Below are 23,190 nucleotides of genomic sequence, written 5' to 3'. Positions count from 1 at the left end.
TCCATGATTTTCTGTAGTTCCCTGGATCCTCCTCCTTCTGTTTTTTGAAGATCAGCACTATATTTGCCTTTTTCCAGTCATACGGGACCTCCCCCAATCACCACGACTTTTCAAAGATAATGGCCAATGGCTCTGCAATCATATCAGCCAACTCCCTCAGTACGTTCGGATGCATTGCATCTGTCCCATGGACTTGTGCATGTCCAGCTTTTCTAAATAGTCCTGAACCTGTTTTTTCACTACTGAGAGCAGCTCACCTCCTCCCCATTCTGTGCTGTCCAGTGCAGTAGTCTGAGAGTTGACCTTGTCTGTGAAGACAAAGGCAAAAAAAGTATTATAAATCATTGTGGGACTGAAAACACCATTGAGTTAATTGCTCCATCTAGCTGGTTGATTCTCTAGAAGGTGAGAACTGCAGCAAATAACAGCTCACTCTGGACACACCCAGCTATGATCTGAAATATCAAAGTACCCCAGCAGTAGCACACAGTGATCAGGTTTCCATGTAATAAGACTTCACAACCTGAAGCCAGGCTATGAGGCATGCTGTTAGATTTGAGCTAAATATGGCAGGCCAGGTCAGTGCTTAGATGAGAGACCTCCAAGAGAACCCAGGTGCTGCAGGACTTGGTACTGGTGATGATCTTCCTTCTGAGGCGGTTCAGAACCCATGCTCCATCCTTAGAGATCCCTGGACACTTTTCTCAAGAGCAGGGGTGTTTGCCTTGGTTTCCTGGCCAAATTCCAATGCAGAAAATCACATTCTGGCTCCCTAAATCCCCGCCTGGATTTTCACATGAATCAATGGTTTATTTGCAGTGTCACTGGTGAATAGCAAGTTGTACAGATTTCTAACCTAGACATGGCTGCAGATAGTTCCTGGGGGAAGTGAAATCTATCTACAGTCTTAAATTGGCCTAAACTCTCCGTCAAGCATGTTGTGTAACAAATGTTATAGGAATTCAGGGACTGGTGGTAGTAATTAGACAATCATTTGCATAATATGAAATCCAAATCCAATTCCTCCTGCCGGCCCCCGGGCACTTTCACAAGATAGCAATGCAGCAGAGAAAGACACTGGGCCAAATTCCGCCATGAGCAGATGTGACTCACTGATTTCAGTGACGTGGCAACCGCTTACACCAGGGCTGTATTTGGCCGCTCGGTGGCCAGTCCCACAAAGGAGGCCAAAGGAACGTCTCTAGGAGGGCACAATCCTGCAGCACTTGGAGCCAGTCACAGACTTTTTGTGTTTGGCGACAAATCCCCATCTGTGTTGTTTTAAGTGCGCTCATGTGGGTTGAGAGCCATTGGGCTATTTGAGTGACGGATGTCCTGTCATATATAACAGGTAGGATGCTTTCTGCTCCTTTGGGATGTAAGTCAGCATCACAGAGCTGCCCAGTGTGCAGGGCACAGGCCCCATGACACTGTAACACCCAGTTTGCATCCTGCCTGCCAGCGTGTCTATTCTCTCAGATGTTACATCCCATCGTAACACCGTATCAACAGGACTTGTCTTAGCTGCTGGCGGATGCAGCACCTTGTGCTTTCCCAGCCATGCACTGTCTCAGCGATTATCTAAGGAAGCCGGCGTGGTGTTGTGCAGCTGCCCAGGTGCATTGTGCCAGTATGTAGAACAACAGGTGCTGGCCATTGCTGAAGGCCAGACACTCAGCTAGATGCACCTGTTGTGTAAAACAGCCAGAGCAACAGTCTGAAAGGATATGGCCATGCCTGTGCCATGCCTATAGAGGGTGTATCATGGTCCATGGAGCTGGTCAAGATCGCATGTTCCTTGGAGGGGCTGGTTTTTACCAAAAAAAAAGGGAATGTGGGAGTTTTGCTGGAAGCAGCTCAGCCGGCTGCATGGCCAAAGCAGTGTGTGGGGTTTAATAATGTTCCACCTGGTCGCCTCAACCTGTGCTCAACCTCAGACTTTGCTAGTGGCCCGTGGTGGCAGGGCTGAGCTGAGAGTTCTCTGCAGGGCAGTGGCTAGCGGTGGGAGCCAGAGAACTCCATCAACGCCCCATGAAGCCCTGGAGTTTCCCCTTCATCTTGGTCTCTAGTGAAAAGTATGTGTTGCACTGTGTTTTCATCCTGCGATAGTCCCTCAGGGCTCCTCGGACTGCTGGGAGGCTTAGGCAGTGGCGGCTGCAGCGTGTGCAGTCTGCTCCGCCCTGTTCCCCAGCAAGGTATGGTCACAGTTTGGTGGTGGTGAAAGCCAAGCACCATAGACCCCTCTTGGGGAATACAGCCAGACCAGCTGTGGAGCTGATCAAGGTGCATGATGTAATAACTGGGCCTACAAACTTACCCTAACTGGGAGCTCAACTTACCAACAGAATGTGTCACACTAGCTGAGCACAACAAATGTTGATGGGAAAAGGTGCCAAACGAGACAGAAGGACAGAACTAGTCTGGACAAAAAGGCCTCCTGCTATAACCCAAGGACTATGTTAAGATCATGCCTGGTAAACAAGAAGAGTGTGGAACTGTAAATCAGTGAACCAGAACTGGCATTTTGAAGACTAGGTCTAATTGGGGGAATGAAAGGATGGACTGTTCCACACATCACTCCCCTTTTCGGATCCTCAGAAAGAAACCTGCGGGGAAAGCTGGCTATCGCCATGCTAGCTGACAGATGCCAGCTACCGCTTCCACTGTCTCCTGGGAGCCTGGGATTCAGCATGACACCACTGGGCCTTCTTCATCCTAATTCTGAGCTTTGTCCTGATCAGACAGAGCTAATGAGAGAAGGAGCCAGATGACACAGGCACCTTCGCTGGCTTTGGCCTAAATCCCAAAGACCACCTGGGGTGTGAAACTTTGTCACACACACCCCTCATGTGTCCTTTTCCTTTTCCACCTTATTTCTTCTCTTTCCTAGCTCCCTTTGTTTTCTTTCTGTCTAATAAGAGACTGGCTTAGCTGGCCAAGACTGCATATTTTGCAACACTGCTGTAAGCCTATGACCAGCCAGGCAGCTAAAACAATGCCCTAAACAACCCAACACTGGTACAAGTTTGCCAGTCTCTGAGTGACTAATAAGACTGCGTACTGGGCCTGTGGTTTTCCACCACTAGAAATAGATCTTACAGTGGTATCTGTGAGCTTGCAGGATGGAATCATGCCTTGAGGACAGAGAGCTGCTGTCCCTGCCTCATTGCATAGGGATGTCACGCAAACAATACACGCCTGGCGCTTGGGCATTGACAGCTGTCTGGGACGGGCTTGAGAGGGTGTTCACTGGCCAGGAATGAATACCCCACCCTGCCGCTCGATAGAAGGGTCTGACACTGCTAGTCGAGTGCTAACCGCCGGCAGACAGAGACTCTGATACCTCTGAGCTGCCCACCCACCCCTGGGAAAAGGTAGGGCTGAATGATTTACCTTCAAGGAGATGCTATTCAAATGTCTGGGAGGTCAGGGCCCTGCCTGATAAGAAGCAAGCCAGTGCCTGGCAAACTGGAGGCCCCCTCGGCGAGATACGGCATCCGGACACCCAGTTTGCCTTGGGAGAATTTGGGAAATTTGCACACAAAGGGGCCTTGACCCACCACATCTCCTCCCCAGCCTTGCCACCTGGTAATGCTAAGACAGAATCAGCTGTGAAAAGAGCGAAGCAACAGTCACACAAGGCTGCTCCTTGGGGTCAGACCCTGTGTTAACATTGCCGACCCACAGGAATGGCTCTGCACCGGTGCCAGAACAGTGCAGTGCAGGCCCTGGGGGTTACTGACCAAACCCTGCGACCAGTGTGGGGAGCCCTGCTGAAGCCAGGACAGAGACTCCACCCGAGGGTGGTGGCCACAATGCGAGTGAGCAGGCAGGGGATACGACAGGTCAGCCAAGGACCGGCTGGCCCTGCAGACGGGCACTGCTGAGGATCCAGCCATTAGCAGGACACCAGGGGAGCAGGCTGCAGGCGTGGTGAGGGTGCAGCACACGCAGGTCAGGCAGTGACTGTGCTAGAGGGACATGTGATCTGAAGGAACAGGAGACGCTTACGAGCCAGCAGCAGACACAAGGCCCCGAAACAGCCCCCGGGGATCCATCGCCAATCCCCGAACGCAGAGGCAGCCACAGCCAGAGGCCAGCCCCGCAGGGAGGGAGGAGATTCCCCGGGCTAGTGGGGTGCTAGACTTGGGGCAGGTGGCAGGGAGACAGAGTCAGGTCACAGCCCTGTGGTCACCTGCTGAGAACAAACAAGCTCAGACTACAGCCAGCGGAGGCTGTGGTGAAGGTGGGACTCTGCACGGCTCTGGGCCAGCCACCTCCGGCAGAAGGGACGGGGTGGGAGCTGGGTGGCAGTTCTTTGGGAAGATGTCTCATAATCAGTGGAACTGTAGTCAGGGTCCATGTTCCCTGGGGTGTGTGGTTGATGGTAAACCATGAGCACCAGGAATGCGGGGGTTAGACAGGAAGCTGCTCGGCCAAATGGGTAGGGCCATGCATGGAGGTTTAATAAAGTTCCATTTCTGGATTTTAGCCTGCACTCAGCTTCGCTCTGTGCTAACGACATAGCACCCTGCAGCCATACTGAGGATCAGGCTCAGTCCCACCGGGCCTCCTCGCAGGCTGCGCTGCTGTCAGGGGCGGCCCCTCTGCCGCGCTCTCATCACCAGCCCCCTGAGAGCTCAGATCTGCCCTGCCCCACAGCCCCAGGCCAGCCCCGCAGCTGGGCCTGGCCTTGCTGAGGGACCCGAGTCTAAGGGCAGCACGGCTGTTGCCATCCTCCAGTCTCGGCTTGGAGCCAGGGCTTCGCTCCCACGGCCCCCAGGGAGGGGGAAGAGACCTGCTGGCACTGGCAGCAGAGGGGTCCCCTCCCGGCAGGGGGGAAGGCAGTCCACACCCCCTGGAACTCCCCTTCGGCTCCAGCAAGAAGAGCTCGTCCAGAGCCCAGCGGCCATGGCAGGGGCAGACCCAGGCTGTCCAAAAGGGCATGAACCCCAAGTCCTCCTGCCACGGCAGTCCCACAGGGGCCTGGGCACAAGAGTCCTCTTGGACCACGGTGATGGAATGGGGACCCCAGCCGGGCCCAGGGTGGGGCAGGGAGAAAATCAGCCGTGCAGGGAGCAGAGGAACTTCATGGCGAGAGCCGCACCTTGTGTGGGCAGATGGGAATGGTCTGACGGGCGTAGAGGCTGCTCCGCTCTGTACCCGCCTCCCTCCTCCTCACCAGAGGCAGGCGGCAGCACGGCCCAGAGGGCGAGGAAGATGCCGCCTGATTTCATGGTGCTGCCAAGAGCAAGGTCCAAGTGCCCTGAATTGAGCTGAGCCAGGCTTCGCTCTGCCATGGGTGGGGCTGGGGCCACAGGGGGGGCCCCCCTGCTCCCCGCAGACCGGGATTGCATTAGCTCTGAGTTCACAGACGAGTCACAGCCGCTGCCCTCCTTTCACATCCCGCTTCAGTCCCTGCCCTGGGCTCAGCCGTGGCCGGGAACCCCCAGGTTCCTCCCCGCTGGGTGAGGGAGTAATTCCTTTTCCTTCTGGGAATGAGCGGCCCCTCCCCAGGCTCTCCTGGCCCCTGGGTCTCATGGAAGGGACTGGGTGGGGAGGCAGCACTGCCCTCCATACCGTGAGCTTCTATCTGCACCCCTGTGGCACGTCTCCTTTCCACCTAGCGAACCCCAGGACGGGTGATCGCCCTTCACCCCTCATCGAACACCAGGGACGTAGCCAGTGTCCCTCAGAACGTGGGGCCTTTCCTGGGCCTCTCTTACTTCAGCATAGTTGGATTATTCACATGTAACCCTGACTCTGCATGTCCTGGGTTTCTAGCGCTGGGTGTGGGGAAACCTGCATCCCTGGGGTGATTCTTGCCCTTCAGATACTGACACGCTCTCAATCTAAACTCCACCGTGGGTGGTTTCTGCCTACTAAGGAGGCAGTCACCGGTGTAGAGAAATCTGAGCAGCCTTGCAGCCTGAGATAAAGCCCTGCACTAAGCTTAGCCAGGGCAGGAGAGAGCTGAGAACCCCCTGGAATTTTACCGCCCAATTCCTCGTCTTGCTGTGACAAGGCAGGAGACATCAGTCCCGATGGGGGTTTTCCCAAACAATTCTATGTCCCTGGAAGCTGGGCTGGAAGTTTGGGAAGGGCCACCTCAGTGTCAGGCTCCTGGACCCATCTGCCCAGCGATAGCCACTAGCAGGACAGTGTGGCAGTACCCGGGGGCTGCAGGGTTTCTCTCTCGGTTCGCTTCTTGCTGGAGGTTCTCATGGGAGCTGCCAGGCCTGGCTCTATGCAGGGCAAGCGCTTGCTGCACTCCTCCATCAGCCGCGGGTGGGCACGGGGCTGGGGAGCAGCTGGAGCTCCCCAAACCACAGCAGCTGTTACTCGTCACCCACGATGTGGCGTGTCTGAGCGCTGAGCCAACGGCCACGCTGAGATTCTGCCCGAGGAAACGCGGTGCCCTAGTTTCTGGCTCCGGCTGCCTGGCCCAGATGAGGCGTGTGCAATGTATGCAAATTTTGGCAGTGTGAGGAGCGGTTTGTTCCCAAACGGCTGAGGGGTGGAATAATGCCACCATATGCTGGGAACACATAGGCGTAGGGGTGGGAGCCTGATTCCTCGCCCTGCGCTCGTGAGTGGGGAGCATGGCCAAGAAAATAGGAACCTGTGAGAAGAGGCGGCCAGCCAGTAATGAGATGTTTAACTCTGTTCCATCAGCTTCGTCTGCTGTTCTTCCTCAGGCCGGGGGTCGTCCCGGAATGGATCCTGGCCTCTCATTCATGAGAGTAGTGCCTGCTCGGGCACACCAGCATTCCATGATTGGACAAAGCACAAAATCCCTGACCTTGGCTGAATGAAACCTGGGTGACGCTGCTCCCTGAGGTTCGGGGTTGTTGACAGGCCCTTGTCTCACAGCCTCAGCCCGTGCTTTGGACTCACGTCCTCCTGGCTGGGGAAGGCCAGTGGCAGAAGGACTAAGTCCTTTACTAGTGAGAAATGTCAGCACCTCTCATTGAAAAGAGCAGGCTGCCTATTACTTTTCAGAGAGCATCAGTGCAGCCTCTGCCCAAGAAGTCACTGCTTGACTGACAGTTTGGTCGAGTATCCCTGCTGTCACACCCCCCGTTTCGGACCCAAGCTGTGGTGAGACCACTCTGACAGCATCTCCATGCTGCTGATGTTGGGCTTAGACCTGGCTCCAGCACAGTGCCTGCACTGATCACCAAACACCTCCACCGAGAAACAGAGCTCAGGGTCCGTGCTGCTATCACTAAATCCAAGGGCCATCTTCTATCTTCTTATCCCGAGGTGCTGCTGAGTTGCCTGCTAGCCTGGCGGGGCGAACAGGGCTGCTGCTGGCTGGCTTTTCCCTTGACTCTCGGAGATCTCAGTGGTTAGTGGTGGGCAGTCATTACTCTTCCCAAAGCTCTCTCCAGTGCGGGGTGCCACAGGGACCGGTCTGTAACCCCCACCCAACCCATGTCTGAGGCCAGTAGGAGGGCTAGGAGGAGGCTGGGGGCACGGGGTTTTCAGGGCACTGACGACATCCAACTAAAGGACTCCATTGCATCAGAAGTGGATGGTGTGGGTCAGCGCCGCAGCCCGTGTCCAGTCAAGATTGGGGGCTGAGGAGATGAGCAGGCTGAGGCCCAGCCCAGCCAGGACTGGAGTGAGGAGGGGTGGGAGAGCTGGCGGGGGCACTGGCAGAGGCGACATCAGTCCCTCTGATTGAGAGGGCGCATCTGCCATTAGATCCCATTGCAGCAGTAACCCAGTCACCACTTTGCCATCAGTGCCGGGCCAGGAGGCTGTGACTTTTCCTTCCCGATGCCAGCCATGACTCTGTTCTCCAGGCCTATGACACCTGAAGATCAGACTATTGCAGTGTGGTCTGCATGGGGCTGCCCCTTAAAGCCAGACGGAGACTGTCGCAGGTGCAGACCACAGCAGCTTGATTATCGAGCGGGGCCCTTCCCCGGGAGCTGTGGGATCAGCACTGGCTGCCCATTGGTCTCTGCATGAAGTCTAAGGGTTGGTTTATGATCTGTGGAGCCCTAAATAGCCTGGGACCGGCCCTACTTCAGGGCTCACCTCTCTCCCCGGACAGGCTGGACGCCACAGCTGCTGTCGGGGGGATCCCCTGGCTATAGGACAGAAGGAGGGACTGGCAGGCTATTCTCTGGGAGGGCTCTGGGACTGGAGCTCGCTTCTCCCTGATCCAAAATAGCCGACCATTGCTTTGCCAGGGCTTGGGGAGTGAGAGGTGGGCACCTGTGCGTGTCTGTGAGAACGGGGTCTCTCTTGGCTCCATGGCTTGGCTGCTGAGTTAGTGGGAACTGGGAGATTTTGCCTGGGCGTCTTTTATGATTGTTTAAATTTACATCAATAAAGGCGAGACACTCATCTTCGCAGTCACGCCTGGGTGGGGACAGATACTGGGAGCCGGCTTCCCAACCAGGAAACAAGCAGGGACGAGACCGTGCCAAAGCCAAATAGCTCATTGTAAGCCCCCACCTCCCGCCAGGCTCTCATACCCGGCTCCCAGCAGCACCATGGAGTCAGGGGGCATCTTCCTCCTCCCGGGGCCCCTCGCCTTCTGGGCCGAGCTGCTGCATGTGGGGTTCCAGGCCAGTCACGGGCACACAGGGCTGAAGTGAAGGTCCAGCCCTCAGCCTCCAGCCCCCTCCTGTGAGCCCGGCCCAGAGGCTCTGGAAAGGTCTCACCGATCCTGGCTCCCCCAGGTCCCAGGCGTCAGCGTCTCTGCTGAAGCTAGCAGGGTGTCTCTCTCCTGGCCGGACCCTTGTTCCCTCTCGGGCCAAGCTCTGTCCTAGCCACGTTCTGTCCGTGTCTGCACACGGCTTAGCAGCTCTTCTCTGCATCATATCCTGCCTCGGGCAGGGCTTCAGTGCCAGGCCCAGTGTCGGGTACAACAGGCTACAGAGGATGTTTGATCGGCTCACACTATGGCAGCGCTGAACCGCGCAGGGAGCGTGACGTCCTGGGCCAGCAGACCACACAGCCCATACCATGTCACCACGCGTCCCTTACCACATGTCTCCTGCTACCCAGAATCCTCTTGGCCTTCTCAGCCCCACTGCACAACGTGCCCCCATCTCCATGCCCTGCTGACATGAACCCTGGGCCCCTTTTGCTGGCTGTCTGGTCCAACTCACCCCCTTGTCAGCCTCGCTTTGCACCAAGCAGTCACCACAAGGCCACAATGGGGCCTGGGCCTCCCTGTTTCTCCAGGTCCCTTCAAGGGGTTTCCCAAGCCCCGGGATCCGGGTTGCTTCCTCGTTCCATCCGGGGGGACTGATTTATTGTCAGACACAGTGTGCTGGGAGCTGGAGCATGGCAGGAGCCCATAGGTCACTGTGAGCCACCTCCCCCCGCTCCTGACTCTACCCCACCTGGGCCAGGGTTTAAATCCCAGCCTGGCTCAGAGCTGAGCACAGAGACCCGGCTCGCAGCAGAACCATGGAGTCAGGCGGCATCTTCCTCCTCCTGGGTCTCTTCGCCCTCTGGGCCGAGCTGCCAGCTGTCGCTGGTCAGGGAGATAAACGTGAGTAAGGGAAGCTGCCCATGTCTCAGATGAGGGCTCTGGTTGTCATGGGAGCGCTCTCTTTTGCACAGGAAGCCACAACTTGCAGAGCAAGAATTGCACTTAAATGTGGTTTTCCCTGGGGCCGTCTTTCCCAGGCCCAAGGGCTCAGACTATTTGCTGGTGGTAAAAGTAGGTGTTTCTCTCCTGGGTGGAACCCACTTTCCCTGGAAGAGCTCTCAGCTCGGGTGAACAGCCACACCATGCAGACCCAGAGCCCCTGGGGAAGCAGTTCCCAGCCCTGCCATCGCCTCGTCCCAGTGAGCCTGTGTGTGTGTGTTCTTGGGACTGGGATCCAGTGCAGATCTCCGCTCTCGTTACGACCCAGCTCCTCTCCCCAGGTGACATTTGCCGGCTCCCTGCTGAGCAGGGCCCTTGCGAGGCACGGATCTCTCGCTACTTCTACAACCCGGCCTCCAGGCAGTGCGAGCACTTCATCTACGGCGGCTGCAAGGGCAATGAGAACAACTTTAAGACGAAGGCAGAGTGTGTGCGTGCCTGCAGGCCTGCTGGTGCGTGGGACAGAGCCCAGCCACTCCCTAGGCAGGGTGGAGTGCTGCCCAGCTCCACACCAGAACTTGGGGGGGGGGAGACGTTACACTAGCACCCCTAGGGCTAGTCTCCAGCAGTTCAAGGAGCCCTGGTATCTCCCACAGTGAGAGATCGGGTCAGATAAAAGGTCCCCTGAGTTCCAGCCCTGCTGTGGCTGTGGAGGAGGACCTGGGGGTCCCAAATCACAGGGCTCTGAGCCATGGCACTATTAGCCAGGAACTCCTGAGTGCCAATCCCAGCTCTGCCACCTGCCTGCTGTGTGGCCCTGGGCAGTCGCTGCCCCCTTGTATCATGGCCTGTCCTGCCTCCTTAAGGAGCTAAGGGACACATGGGGCAGCCAAGGACCCGGTTTCCCAACTACGAGCCTGTGCAGCCAGCATCTGACTCCAGATCTGGCGGGAGCGGACTGCTCGACTGGATTTGAAATGCTGCCAGCAGAGACTAAACACCCAGCCAGGGACACGCTCAGCCTCTTGTTGAGGAACCCCTCAGACCCAGCCTCTCACTCCGTCCATTGCACACATGGTTTGGCGCAGCTGGATAGCGAGTACAGAGCTCTGAGCGAGAGACGGCTGTGCAGTGCCATGGGCAGAGGCTGCACCATGAAATCAGGGGCCATCTTCCTTCTCCAGGGACTTTTCAGCCGTCCTGACAGCCAGTTCTGTGTTCCTGTGCAATCCTTTGTGCCAGTCCTAGGGTGACCAGACAGCAAGCGTGAAAAATTGGGACGGGGGTGGGGGGTGATTGATAGGCACCTGTATAAGACAAAGCCCTGAAAACCGGGACTGTCCCTATAAAATCAGGACAGCTGGTCACCCTAGCCATCCCTCCTGCACCGGGAGAGGCACTGCCAGCTCTGCGGGGCACGAGGGAATCTTCCATCCTCTGGAATGCCCTGGCCCTGGCCCTGGCCCCAGTGCTGAGTCTCTGCTGGAGCTGGACATGGATGTTTTTCCCTGATGATTTCTCGCTTCGAGTGGTAAAGGCTACATCACATAGCACGGAGCCACCCACGGGACAAGCCTCTGCTCCTGTGCCCTCAACCCCACCCACTTCAGCTGGGTGTGGGGGAGACACATCCTGGCAGAAATCTCTGCTTCTGAGTCGTTTGTCCCTCTGCCCTGTGCCCACAGATATCTGCAGGCTCCCTGCTGAAGTGGGTCCCTGCACTGCTGCCATTCCTCGCTGGTTCTACAACTGGCATGCTAAGAAATGTGAAAAATTCTCCTATGGGGGCTGCAATGGGAACAAGAACAACTTTGAGACTAAAGCCAACTGTCTCGAGGCCTGTGCAGGGCAAGGTAAGAACCCTGGAAACTGGCCAGGGCTGCCCTTTACACAGGGCAATACTGGGGGCTGCCGGGCCGCCACACTGCTCCCTAGTACATGAAGAGTGTATGTCTCCTACCTATTCCTAGGGCACCTGGGTGTGTCTGGCTGTGTCTCGGAGCTGCTGCAGCAGGCATGGAACAAGCCCGGTTCATGGCCAGCGAGTGCAGATATGAGCTGTGCAGGCAGTGATGATGTGCACGCTGCATACATGGCCCATCTCCCACAGTCCCATGACTGCAGACGGCAAGGACCCAGGCCACTCCTGCAGTGCTAGCCACCATTCCCCCACTCCCAGAGCTAAAAGGGTCTTGGTGCGGGGGGACAACAATGCTCCATGGTTCTGCCGGGGCCAGGTCTGAGTCCCCAGCACTGAGTCTGCTGGGATTTAAACCATCTTCCAGGCAGGGCTGGGTAGGGAGTGGGGCAGGCGCCTCACAGGTCCATGGGACCAGGGCTCTGACAGTTTCATCCTATTTCCCAGGGGCTCCCTAACACCTGGATGCCAGAACTGGACTCCGGAGGGGATGAGCTGCCTCAGCCCCACTGACCCGCACAGGCCGATTGCCAAGATTGGACCAACCCAAAGCCAAAGACCCGGCCCCCCGGGACTCTTCCCCCACAGCTGTGCTCGTTTCCAGAGGACCAGGTCGTGGTTTCCTGGGGTTCCTTCTCTTCCTCAATAAACATTTCCTGACGTCCCAGCACCTCGGCCTCTGCTTCATCATTCTCCAGGTCAGGCCTGTCCCAGCCTGGGCTGCCTCCGCCACCCTCCCCTTCCTCTCCTCCCCTCGGGGGCCCGTCGGGCTGGACACAAGACAGATGCTTCGGTTCAGGGCTGCAGTCCAGAGAAAGAGAGATACTGAGCTGCCTCTTGGGGCCCCGGCTCCAGCAGCTGTTGCTGTGTTTAAGCGCCGGGGCTGGGCTAGGCCTGCCCTGTGCTCCGGAGGGAGCAGGTGCAAAAGCCACCAGCCTCTGGGCAGGGCCAGAGCCTAGAAGGGAGGGCATCTCTCCCACCCAGACACTTTGCTGGGCGGGGTGCACAGCTCCTCAGCACCCTCAGGGGAGCAGAGCCATCTGCATAGGGCCTAGACAGCACCCCTGTGAGAGGCTCAGGGGCCACAGTCGAAAGTGGCGGAGGAATAGGCATTGGGGTGAAAGTGTGAGCGGGGCATGGTCCTGCTATTGTGGGGCCCTTTCCTGGCTCATGCACGACCCCGGTGCAGCTGGCTAGCGACCGGATCTGAGTCCTCGCTCCCACTCCCTTTGCCCAGGCCTGCCTGAGCTCGAGGGCTCCCCTCCACTCCCCTCATCACCCCGACAAGGCTGGGCCCAGGGTTCCTGGGGGTTCAAGCCCCAACCTCGCCGTGGTCACTTAGGGCAGGGCTAGGTTGTCCCCACCCCGGGTGCTCTCTGCGGTGGGTGCTGCCTGGCCCACTGAGCACACGTGTGATTCAAAGCGACACAACGGATTAAACAGTGACCAGTGCGGCTGTGGCTCGGCTGGGCTGGGCTGGGCTCCCCGGCCTGGCGGCTCTGCCCAGGCAGCTCCTCCTCACACGGAGGACGGGACCTCTGGCCCCTGGCTCCCTCATTGGCCTGTCGGCCCTGTCAATCAGGCTGACCTGGAGCGTTGGCCTCTCCCCACTGGCCCTGGGGACTGTCCGTCTCAGGGCCCTCCTTTCTCCTCGGCCCGCCCCCGCCGGTTGGCCCAGTGCGGGGCCAAGGCTCCCCTCACAAAGGGGCCGGTCGGGGGAGGGTTTCCCAGCCAGCCCCTTCCACAGCTGGGGGCTGCTTGCGGGGGGCAGACCCGCTCAGAGCCCGGCAGCCAGTGAGCCCGGCCCGGGGCTCCTCGCCGTGCGAGTCTGGCTCGGCTCCCGGTGCCGGGTTCGGGCCGAGTCCTGGTGGCGAGGGTCTCTCGGGGAAGGACGGACGGGTCCAGCAGGGACCTGGCCTCCTCCCTCCGCTCCGCATGGCCCTGGCCCCTCAGGTGACCAGGTGGGGCTGGCCCCTCAGGGGACCAGGCCTCCCACCCCCCAGGGCTGCCTGGCTGGTTCCTCAGGGAGGAGGCGCTGGGGGCTCTGGGCCTGGGTCAGCTTTGCAGAGTTCACAGGGGCTGTGTCTCCCTCGCTGATTCCCCCAGCTCCATGAGGCCTGGGCCATGTCCATTTCCTCGTTACCCTAGGCAAGGGGCCCCCCCTTGGCACAAGGCAGGGATGGGACTGGGCCTAGTCGGCCCCTCCTGGACTGAGGCAGCCAGGCTGCAGGGCAGGGGCCACTGAGCAGTCGCCAGGGTCCAGTGGGCACTGCTGGCAATCGAATCCCCCGCAGGGACTTTCTCCAGAGCCAGTCCCGTCTCCTGGGCCCCACTGGGGCTGCCAAATCCAGATACTGAGATGTAGTGGGGAATGGGCCATGACTTGGCTGCCAGCCCGTGTCTGGGGTGAAAGGGTGACTCGCACTCCCCTGCAGGGCGAGCGGTCTGCACCCCTGAGGCCAGGAAGGAATTACACATGCGCATCTCCGGAGCCACTGGCAGGGGCCCGGGTTTTTCCTTCCCTGGGGTCAATGAGCTGGGTTTGTCCCCTAGGATGGGGTGGGCATGTGCCCCCCTCAGTCCCTGTGACCCCAGCCAATGGGCCTTTTGGGCCTGGGCCTCCCTGTTTCTCCAGGTTCCTTCAAGGGGGTTTCCCAAGCCCCGGGATCGTTGCTGTTTCCTCCTTCCATCCAGGGGGATTGATTTATTGTCAGACACAGCATGCTGGGAGCTGGAGGATGACAGAAGCGATAGATCCCTGGGGCCACTTCCTCCTGTCCCCATATCTGAGCAGGAGGAATCAGTCACTGGATAAAGGTCCAGGACCACATCCCCATCACCAAGCCCTGAGTGATTCCCTCCAGACATCAGCGGCTCTGAGTTTCTGCCAAAGCTGCAAATGTAGCTTTCTTGCTGTTGGGACTTTCTCCCCCGATGAGCCCCCAGCTCGAGAGCCCAAGCACTCGGGTCTCTCATCAGCCCTGCTCTGGCCCATTACTCTCAGGTGCCTCCCTTATTCCCACAGGGAGCCAGTAACCTTTAGCTGGGGCAGCTCTCTGTCAGGACAGGAGACTCTCCGCCACAGCCCATTCTGTGGCCCAGGGAGCCATGAGCGAGGCCCAGAGCAGCTTGGCCCTGGTCTCTCGTGGAGTTCTGCAGCGGTGTCAGTTCTTGTGGTGAAGGAGAAAAATGCTTCAGGAACGGGTGCAGCCACCAGCACACGAAAATCTCTGGAGGTAAGAGTGGCCTTGTAATGCCTGACTCCACAGTGGGACCTTCACTCCCTGGGCCAGAGAGGAGAGCAACTGGGGCGCAGGAAGGTATATGCCTATATTGAAACAGCAGAAGAAATTGGGGTCACTCAGTGAAGAGCCTGGACCCCAGCCCATAAATCTGTGCTGGGTGATCCAGCTCCCCCAGGGGTTCAGGTTCTTCGCTATAACAGAAGGAAGACAATCCTGGCCTGGTTGGGACCTTCTCATTCCCTGGGTTGGAGAAGGGGATCTGTATAATTGAGGGGTTGAGTGTCTGTGGGGCTGAATCTGATGTCCCTCAGGTTTCATACTCGTGTGTCCCCAGTGACTTCAGTGGAGTCAACTTTGTGGATGACACTAAGCTGGGGGGTGTGCTAGATACACTGTAGGGTAGGGATGGGATACAGAGTAACCTAGACAAATTGGAGAATTGGGCCAAAAGAAATCTGATGAGGTTCAACAAGGACAAGTGCAGAGTCCTGCACTCAGGACAGAAGAATCCCATGCACAGCTACAGACTGGGGACCGATGGGTTAGGCAGCAGTTCTACAGAAAAGGATCTGGGAGTTACAGTGGACAAGAAGCTGGATATGAGTCAGCAGTGTGCCCTTACTGCCAAGAAGGCTAATGGCATATTGGGCTGCATTAGTAGGAGCATTACCAGCAGATCGCGGGCAGTGATTATTCCCCTCTCTTCGGCACTGGTGAGGCCACATTTGGCGTATTGTGTCCAGTTTTGGTCCCCCCACTACAGGAAGGATGTGGACAAATTGAAGAGAGTCCAGTGGAAGACAACGAAAATCAGCTCTGGGATGGAAAGTGCTGTGCACTGGAAGGGCTGAGGGGTCGTATTACCACAGATCATCTTTGCCAGTAGAAATCGTATTCAGGGACTAATTTTGGGCCCCGTCTGGCAAACATTTACCTGTGTGCTTGGCATGTAGCATGTGAACAGTCCAATTGAAGGTAAGCACGTGAGCATGAGCCGGATCGGGATCCTCCTGTGTTCTTAGCCACTAACTGAGGAACTAGCGGAAAGGGCGTCTCACAGTATCCTGGAATTAGGCTCACAACAAAAAAGAAGCTCCTGTCCTGTTAGGGAGCGGGCAGGGATGAGGAGAGACCAGGGACTCAGAGACACCTGAAATCAAGGACAGAAATTCACAGCAATATCCCGGCAGGGGTTATTTTTAATATCCATGTTTATTGAAGAGATATTTTCATTTCTAAAACAGAGACAAAGACTAATCCCAGAGCAGGTGTCCTGTGGCAGAGAACACACTCTGCGTCATGACCAGATCTAAAGGCGGCTCAGCCACCTGGCTACATGCAGAATGGAGGGGAAGCAGCAGAGATAAACACAAGCCCCATTAACAACAGTGTTACAGGTGAGGGGACTATTTACTCCAAGGAAGAGAACGGTGAGAACAAGAAGGATTTTTACAAAGCCAAGCTGTTTGTGTCCCTGGTGTAGAACACATGCAGGGCCTAGCTCCCCAAAGGGCAGTGGCCTAGGGACCTGCACAATCCTGCCTCTAATCTGCAGAGCACGTTACGATGCATGGAGCCTGTCCATGCAACGTGACCATTAGCCTGTATGAGTGGCCATCTGAACACCCAGCTGGCCATCTGCACAGCTTGAAGATGTCTCCTCGACGCTTGTTCATGGAAGTAGGCAGCCTACGACTGCGCACAGCACTGGGCTGGTGACATGTGGAGAATCAACCCCAATGACCCTACACACCATTTCTTTCCCTACATTCTAACAGTTCCATTTACTAAGTGCTGTACCAGTCTGAATTGGTGAACTCATCATCCCCACAAGGCAGATCCCGCATTGCAAACATGGGGAAACCTACACAGACATATGGGGTCTGTGCAAGCCACAGTTACACATGGGCAGAGCTGAGATTACAAATATAGCAGAGCACAGAGAAAATATACCCAGGCCCCAATCCTGGCTGTCAGCACTACAGCAGACTGGCTCTCTTTCTGCATGTTTAGTAAAGGCATGACTTATTAAAACATTGTTAATCTTGGAGTCAGGTGCAAGTGTCAAGTGCCTGGTTGCTCATTCCACAAGCCTTTATCAGGATCTTCCAGAAATAGACCTCCGTTTTTATGTGCAGAGCTGTGTAACTTGTCTGGTTTCCAACACATTGCCTCCAGCCTACATTGTCCCCAGGAGTTTGGAGTTGCAGAGGCCCATCCAAGCTATCCAAATGGATTCGAAAGCCAAACAATCCACTTCTGCTCCCACACTGAAGGGCAGCCCAGTGCAGCTGGGATGGGGCAGGAGGGAACTTCTCAGAAACCTCTAGCAGTTAAATGCTCAGACAGAGCTGTGCAGGACTCAGAGGAGATGCTTTATGGCAACAGAATGTCACCAAGGCCTAAACCAGAGGAGCAGCTTACAACTGAAATGAGCATTAAGAGCTAATGGAATGAGTTGGTAGCAGGCCAATGCTCTGTGGAATTCCCTAGATCTTCCGGACTTATCAAGGCATTTCAAGAGGACTCTGTGGCACCTGGTGCTGGGTCCAAGCTCCATTAATGGTGCTGAGGCTTGTTAGTGTGGATTACACCAGCAGAATTTGTCCAACACAGAATCCAGCAATTTGTCCAGAAAATCTTCTGACTGCTGCTGCCTCCTAAGTTCTGACTTGTTCAGGAGATACTGGTTAAAGACCAGCTCACTAGACAGTCCAAGAAATCATGTTAAAACACAGCTTTGAACATTTGGGCTTCTACACTGTAGTTTCCCTGGAAAAGGGTCTTGCAGCATTAGAGTGGCCTGCTACACTGCTGTATAGTGGTGATCTATGACATATGCCAAAGGATCAGCAGTAGTCACCTGATACTGGCTGAGTGCTAATAAAGTGATGCCTTTACTGAGAACAGAGAGAGTCACAGTAGTTAGAGATGGAAAACGTCCGTTAGCTCATTCAGCCCATTCACTCCATGGGGGCCCAGCAAAGGATGTATCAGATACTAAATCAAAACTAAGATGACTCTTAGCCAGAAGGTCTGGCTGAGCTCAGGGCAGGGGGAGACACACCAGAAGGGAAATTTGTGAGTAAATGAGTTTTCCTTCAGCTTGGAATTCTGACTCCCAGATGAAAACACTGGCCCTTGGTCCAGTCTTAAGGTCTCCAGAGGGAATGGCTCTGGGTGCACCATGTGACAGGACAGGTATCTAAGAAGAACTGGCCTAAACTGAGAACACTGCTAGGAGTGGATAACATCCATGCAAAGGCAGCTAACCCATCAGGAAAGATTTAATAAGAAAGAATATATCTCAAGAAAAAATTACCTGAATCATAGTGCTCAGATACTATGGTAAGGAGCTTAGAAAAGAGCCTCGAGAGCTAACCCCAACAGCCCCTTGCACCTTACACAAAGATGCATGAACGTTGATTTCTTTCACCCAGAGATACTGATCCCTGAGCAGTCACCTTGTCATTCAAAGAGGCAGCATGTTCCCTGGCCACCACTAGTAAAATAAAAGAGAAAGCTGGAAGAAGGAAACAGGAAAGAGAGAGGCACTTGTTGCCAGGAATGTGTCTTTAGGCTGATCTGATATCAGAAGGATTCCACGTCATCAGCTGCTTTAGAACCACTATCCCACAGGTCAGAATCAACATCTCACCTATCAGAGTCATCAGCCCTGTTAGAGCTTCCATCCCTCAGGTCAGTGTCATCATCTCCCACATCAAAGTCATCCTCCCCGATGTCAGCATCAGCATCTCCCCCGGCAAAGTCATCATCCCGCACGTCAGCATCATCATCTCCCCCGGCAAAGTCATCATCCCCCACATCAGCATTGTCATCTCCCCCGGCAAAGTCATCATCCCCAGCAAAGTCATCACCCCCTACGTCAGCATCATCATCTCCCCCGGCAAAGTCATCGCCCCCGGCAAAGTCATCACCCCCTGCATCAGCATCGTCATCTCCCCTGGTAAAGTCATCATCTCCCCCAGCAAAGTCATCATCCCCGGCAAAGTCATCATCCCCCTCGTCAGCATCGTCATCTCCCCCGGCAAAGTCATCATCCCCAGCAAAGTCATCATCCCCAGCAAAGTCATCACTCCCTACGTCAGCATCATCATCTCCCCCGGCAAAGTCATCATCCCCCACGTCAGCATCGTCATCTCCCCCGGCAAAGTCATCATCCCCGGCAAAGTCATCATCTCCCACATCAGCATCGTCATCTCCCCCGGCAAAGTCATCATCCCCGGCAAAGTGATCATCCCCCACGTCAGCATCGTCATCTCCCCAAAGGCAAAGTGATCATCCCCCACGCAGCATCGTCATCTCCCCCGGCAAAGTCATCATCCCCCACGTCAGCATCGTCATCTCCCCCAGCAAAGTCATCATCCCCAGCAAAGTCATCATCCCCCACGTCAGCATCATCATCTCCCCCGGCAAAGTCATCATCCCCGGCAAAGTCATCACCCCCTGCATCAGCATCGTCATCTCCCCTGGTAAAGTCATCATCTCCCCCGGCAAAGTCATCATCCCCGGCAAAGTCATCATCCCCCACGTCAGCATCGTCATCTCCCCCGGCAAAGTCATCATCCCCGGCAAAGTCATCACCCCCTATGTCAGCATCATCATCATCCCCGGCAAAGTCATCATCCCCGGCAAAGTCATCATCCCCCACGTCAGCATCGTCATCTCCCCCGGCAAAGTGATCATCCCCCACATCAGCATCGTCATCATCCCCGGCAAAGTCATCATCCCCCACGTCAGCATCGTCATCTCCCCCGGCAAAGTCATCATCCCCGGCAAAGTCATCATCCCCCACGTCAGCATCGTCATCTCCCCCGGCAAAGTGATCATCCCCCACGTCAGCATCGTCATCTCCCCCGGCAAAGTCATCATCCCCGGCAAAGTCATCCTCCCTCACGTTAGCATCGTCATCTCCCCCGGCAAAGTTATGATTCCCAACAATGTTACTATTACCCACGTCAGACTCATCACCCCTGACAAAGCCATTAGCCCCAGGAAAGTCATCATTTCTCACATCAGACCCATCTCCCACAGCAAAGTCCTCAGCTCTAGGAAAGTCACCATTCCTCAGGTCAGAAATAATGTTGCCCCCATTAAAGTTATCAGCACCATCCGAGCCATCATCCCTCTGGTTGGAATCTTCATTCCTCCCTTCAGCGTCATCATCTCCTCCACCAGACACAGGTTTTCCATTCAACTTAGGTTCTGTTCCAGATGTGGGTTTTTCATCAGACACCAGGTTTGTTATCCCCAACACAGGTTTTTCCTTCAACTCAGCTTCTTCTGATATGTTTTCCCCTGGGTCATCACTATGGAAAGGAGAATCTATCCCAGGGTTCCCTGAAAATGGGAGAAAAAACAGAAAAGTCAGAGACCCAAATATGTCTCAGTCATATACATCTGCTCCCAATCCACACAAAGCATGTCTAGAGGACATGGGCATTGCCCCTTTCCTTGGATAGTCTCTAGATACCCGTACACATGATACTTGATTCTATTCAGGTTCTTATACCGCACCCATCCCCGTGGTATCTGAGCACCTTTCAGAAGTGCAGTAAGCAATGTGACTGAACCCCAAGGTCTGAGCTCCTTGGTCAGACTCCAGGTAAGAGCAGCCAACTCTTGTCCCCCACCGCACGTCTCCAGTCCTTTGTTCTCCGGCTGGAGGATAGTGCTCAGCTTCCCTGGTGAGAGGTGGGGAAATCTATATCCCTCTGCATCATTGGTTGTAGGTGTCAGTGACTTGGTGATTGGATTTTCCATTGTCCTCTTAGGTACTGCACTGACATGGGGACTGAGGCCCAGACAGTGAGGCGACATTCATATCTATGTCCCTTAGCCTGTCCTGAGAGCAAACAGTCCTTTTCCCCTCACTGGGTAACAATATAGCATATAGGGGAAATTGAGGCACACACCAGATGCATAAAAATGTTACAGAAAATCCCCAGCTTGTCACACTGAGGTATTACGGAGATGAGGTCCTCATCCATCAAGATGGGATGTTGTCACCTAGCCCATCAGAGAGAGCAGAAAGTGTGACTTGGAGACACTGCCATGTGAAAGCTTAACACGAACAAGGAATCCAGGAGCACTTCTAGACTGCAGACTGACTTGACTTAGTGTGGCTATGTATCTGCAGCCAGAGGAGGCTGAATGGGGGCTGCAAACTCCTCAAATTATTTCCCCCTGCTACCATGACTGCCACCTTGCTAAGTTTCAGTTTCAATCAGCAGTTCTTCTTTGATGAGCTGACCTCAGCTAAGCAGTGGGTTGTTGTATGTTGTGAGGGATAAGATAGAGCTGTGTGTCATCTGCTATTGTTGGCATCTGAGTGACTGCTGTCTCACCAGTTCCCCTAAAGGCTGCAGGGAGATGCTGAATAGGGTTGGAGACAGAACTGATCTTTCAGGCCCTTCACAAGTGAGGGGCATGTGGCAGAGGTGCAACTTCCCATCACCATCCTTTGGGTGCATCCTTGCAAGAAAGACTCAGACCATTTGTGCCTCCCCCTGAGCCCTTGCCTGCATCTTCAAACCAGTAAAAAGTATCTCATGACTGAGTGTGACAAATACTGCAGAGAAACCCAGAAGAATAAGAATAGATGCCTGCCCTCTCTCCATTCCCAGCAGCAGATCATCCATCAGTGCCAAATACACTGTTTCTGTTCCATGTACGGGGCTGAATCCACACTGTGCTGGGGCTAGGAGATTGGCTTTGGATAGACAAGCTTGTAAGCAGCTTTCAGCTAGAGCTTGCATAGGAATGATGGGTTTGATACCAGGCAATAGCTAGATCCAATGCATCCAGGGTGGGTTTCTTCACTGTTGGTTGAACTATTGTGAGTTTGAAGGAGGGGGGGAGATTTCTTCAATACAGAAGGCACTGGCCATTTCAGTCAGGAGAGGTACCAGTTATTTGTGGTCTTCTTTTATTAGCCAGGAAGAAGAAGCATCAAACTCCCAGGTCTTTGGTCAAGTCTCCTTCAGGGTCTCCAGTGCTTGTGGCATGAATGAGCTGAGCTCATTGAGGCAGGCTGTTTGTTGGCCAGCACAAGGGGATCTGATCCTTGCCGCCCAAGGAGACTTCTGGATGCAGGGGATCTTTTCCCCTCCTGCCTTTGGTGTGAATTATCAAGGCCCTTCCTAGCAGGTGGCTGAACTGCTCCAGAGGAAACAAAAAGAGACCCAAATATCTGACCTGTTTGGAGTTCACCTATGCCCATTCCCAAATGGCACCAAAAATCTGTTCCACTACCACCATCCCACTCCTTTTCATGCGCATATAGCAAAATAGCAAAAGCTTTAATCTCTTGTCTCTAGTGAACTGGAAACAATAATGCTGAGCGATATGAACTGTCCCTATTAATCTTGATGTAGGTTCACGCTGAATCCCAATGACAATACACTACATTCCAATTTGCATATCTACTTCATTGGTGATCATTTAAGCAGAAGCATCAGGTTAATGTACTTAGCCAGTATCATTTTGATATAGTGGCAGCCATTGCTATGGGGTGCAGTGGTACAGCTTGTCAAGGGCTGCTGGGGTGGGGAATGAGGAACTGAAGCCACTCCATGCCACTCCAAACCTGCCTGAAAGAGGGATGGGGAGAGGAGATGCTCTTCCCCCAACCCTCCAGTGACAAAGCCTCAACTGCAGTTTGGGAGATCAGACACAGTCCTGACATGCAGTCTGTTGCCATAACCCTCACATGTCCCCTTTTCAACTCCCAAAACCTCCACCTTCCTGCAACAAATTCTACAATGCACTTACTGGCTGACAATCCAAAACTCTGGGGGACGCTGAAGATGGAAAAGTAGAGTAAAATAAACTGAATTTCATACCAAAATAACTACCGCCAGGAATGCTGCACTGACTGTATGCACCTGTGAAAACCTCCATTTCAGAATTCACCTGAAGCTGCTGCAGTGTTTCTAGTTTACTGCAGAATTCAGGCCCAGTTTATAAGCTCCACACTGCAGTTGTGCTATACTCATTGACTCCACATTGTAATTGTGCCATGCACATACAGCCCCAAGATATATCTGCAGCATGCACAATGGCACCACAGCACCTGAGTCCTTGCTTTACGCCCTGAGGCCCCTCTCCATCCCAGGACCTTTCCTTCACTATTCAGCCTCTGCTCCAAGAAGCCACACTGCTTGGATAGAAGGACGTCATTACCCTCCACAGGATATCATATATTCCAACCATAGGAGGCCTTATGTTCCCAGACCAAAGGAAACAGAGCAGGATCGTTCTGTGTGGGTCTCCAGGGGAATCCATTGCCATGCTGGGATGTGGACAGAAGTCTGAATGCTCAGTAGCCCATGGAATTTATTTTCTCCTGTCCTGAAGGGACTTTAACACTAGAATCCAGTGAGTCAGGAACCACGGCCAGTCTAGATGAAGGTGTTCAGGAAAGGGACTGTGAGGAAGATGGTTTA

At 54.9% G+C, this 23,190-nt stretch overlaps 1 protein-coding gene across 1 annotated transcript; it reads left to right on the top strand.

Annotated features, from left to right (window-relative positions):
* Positions 1 to 9,435: 9,435 nt before the first annotated feature.
* Positions 9,436 to 12,246, top strand: LOC137156929 (chelonianin-like). The gene is made up of 4 exons (XM_067553937.1): positions 9,436 to 9,520; positions 9,901 to 10,071; positions 11,245 to 11,412; positions 11,925 to 12,246. The coding sequence occupies exons 1-4, from the start codon at positions 9,436 to 9,438 to the stop codon at positions 11,933 to 11,935; spliced, it is 435 nt and encodes a 144-aa protein (XP_067410038.1). The 3' UTR covers positions 11,936 to 12,246.
* Positions 12,247 to 23,190: the final 10,944 nt, after the last annotated feature.

Source organism: Emydura macquarii, unplaced genomic scaffold (genome assembly GCF_026122565.2).
Source record: "Emydura macquarii macquarii isolate MOO-44397 ecotype Brisbane River unplaced genomic scaffold, CSIRO-AGI_Emac_v2 contig_1483, whole genome shotgun sequence".
NCBI lineage: Eukaryota > Metazoa > Chordata > Testudines > Chelidae > Emydura > Emydura macquarii.
The sequence above is the reverse complement of the archived record's forward strand: the minus strand, read 5'-3'. Positions and strand labels throughout refer to the sequence as shown.

Excerpts from the sequence above, each read along its gene's own strand:
- LOC137156929 (XM_067553937.1), top strand. The coding sequence starts at position 9,436 with ATGGAGTCAGGCGGCATCTTCCTCCTCCTGGGTCTCTTCGCCCTCTGG. Across the intron at positions 9,521-9,900 it reads CGCTGGTCAGGGAGATAAAC|GTGACATTTGCCGGCTCCCT; the intron begins GTGAGTAAGGGA and ends TCCTCTCCCCAG. Across the intron at positions 10,072-11,244 it reads GCGTGCCTGCAGGCCTGCTG|ATATCTGCAGGCTCCCTGCT; the intron begins GTGCGTGGGACA and ends CTGTGCCCACAG.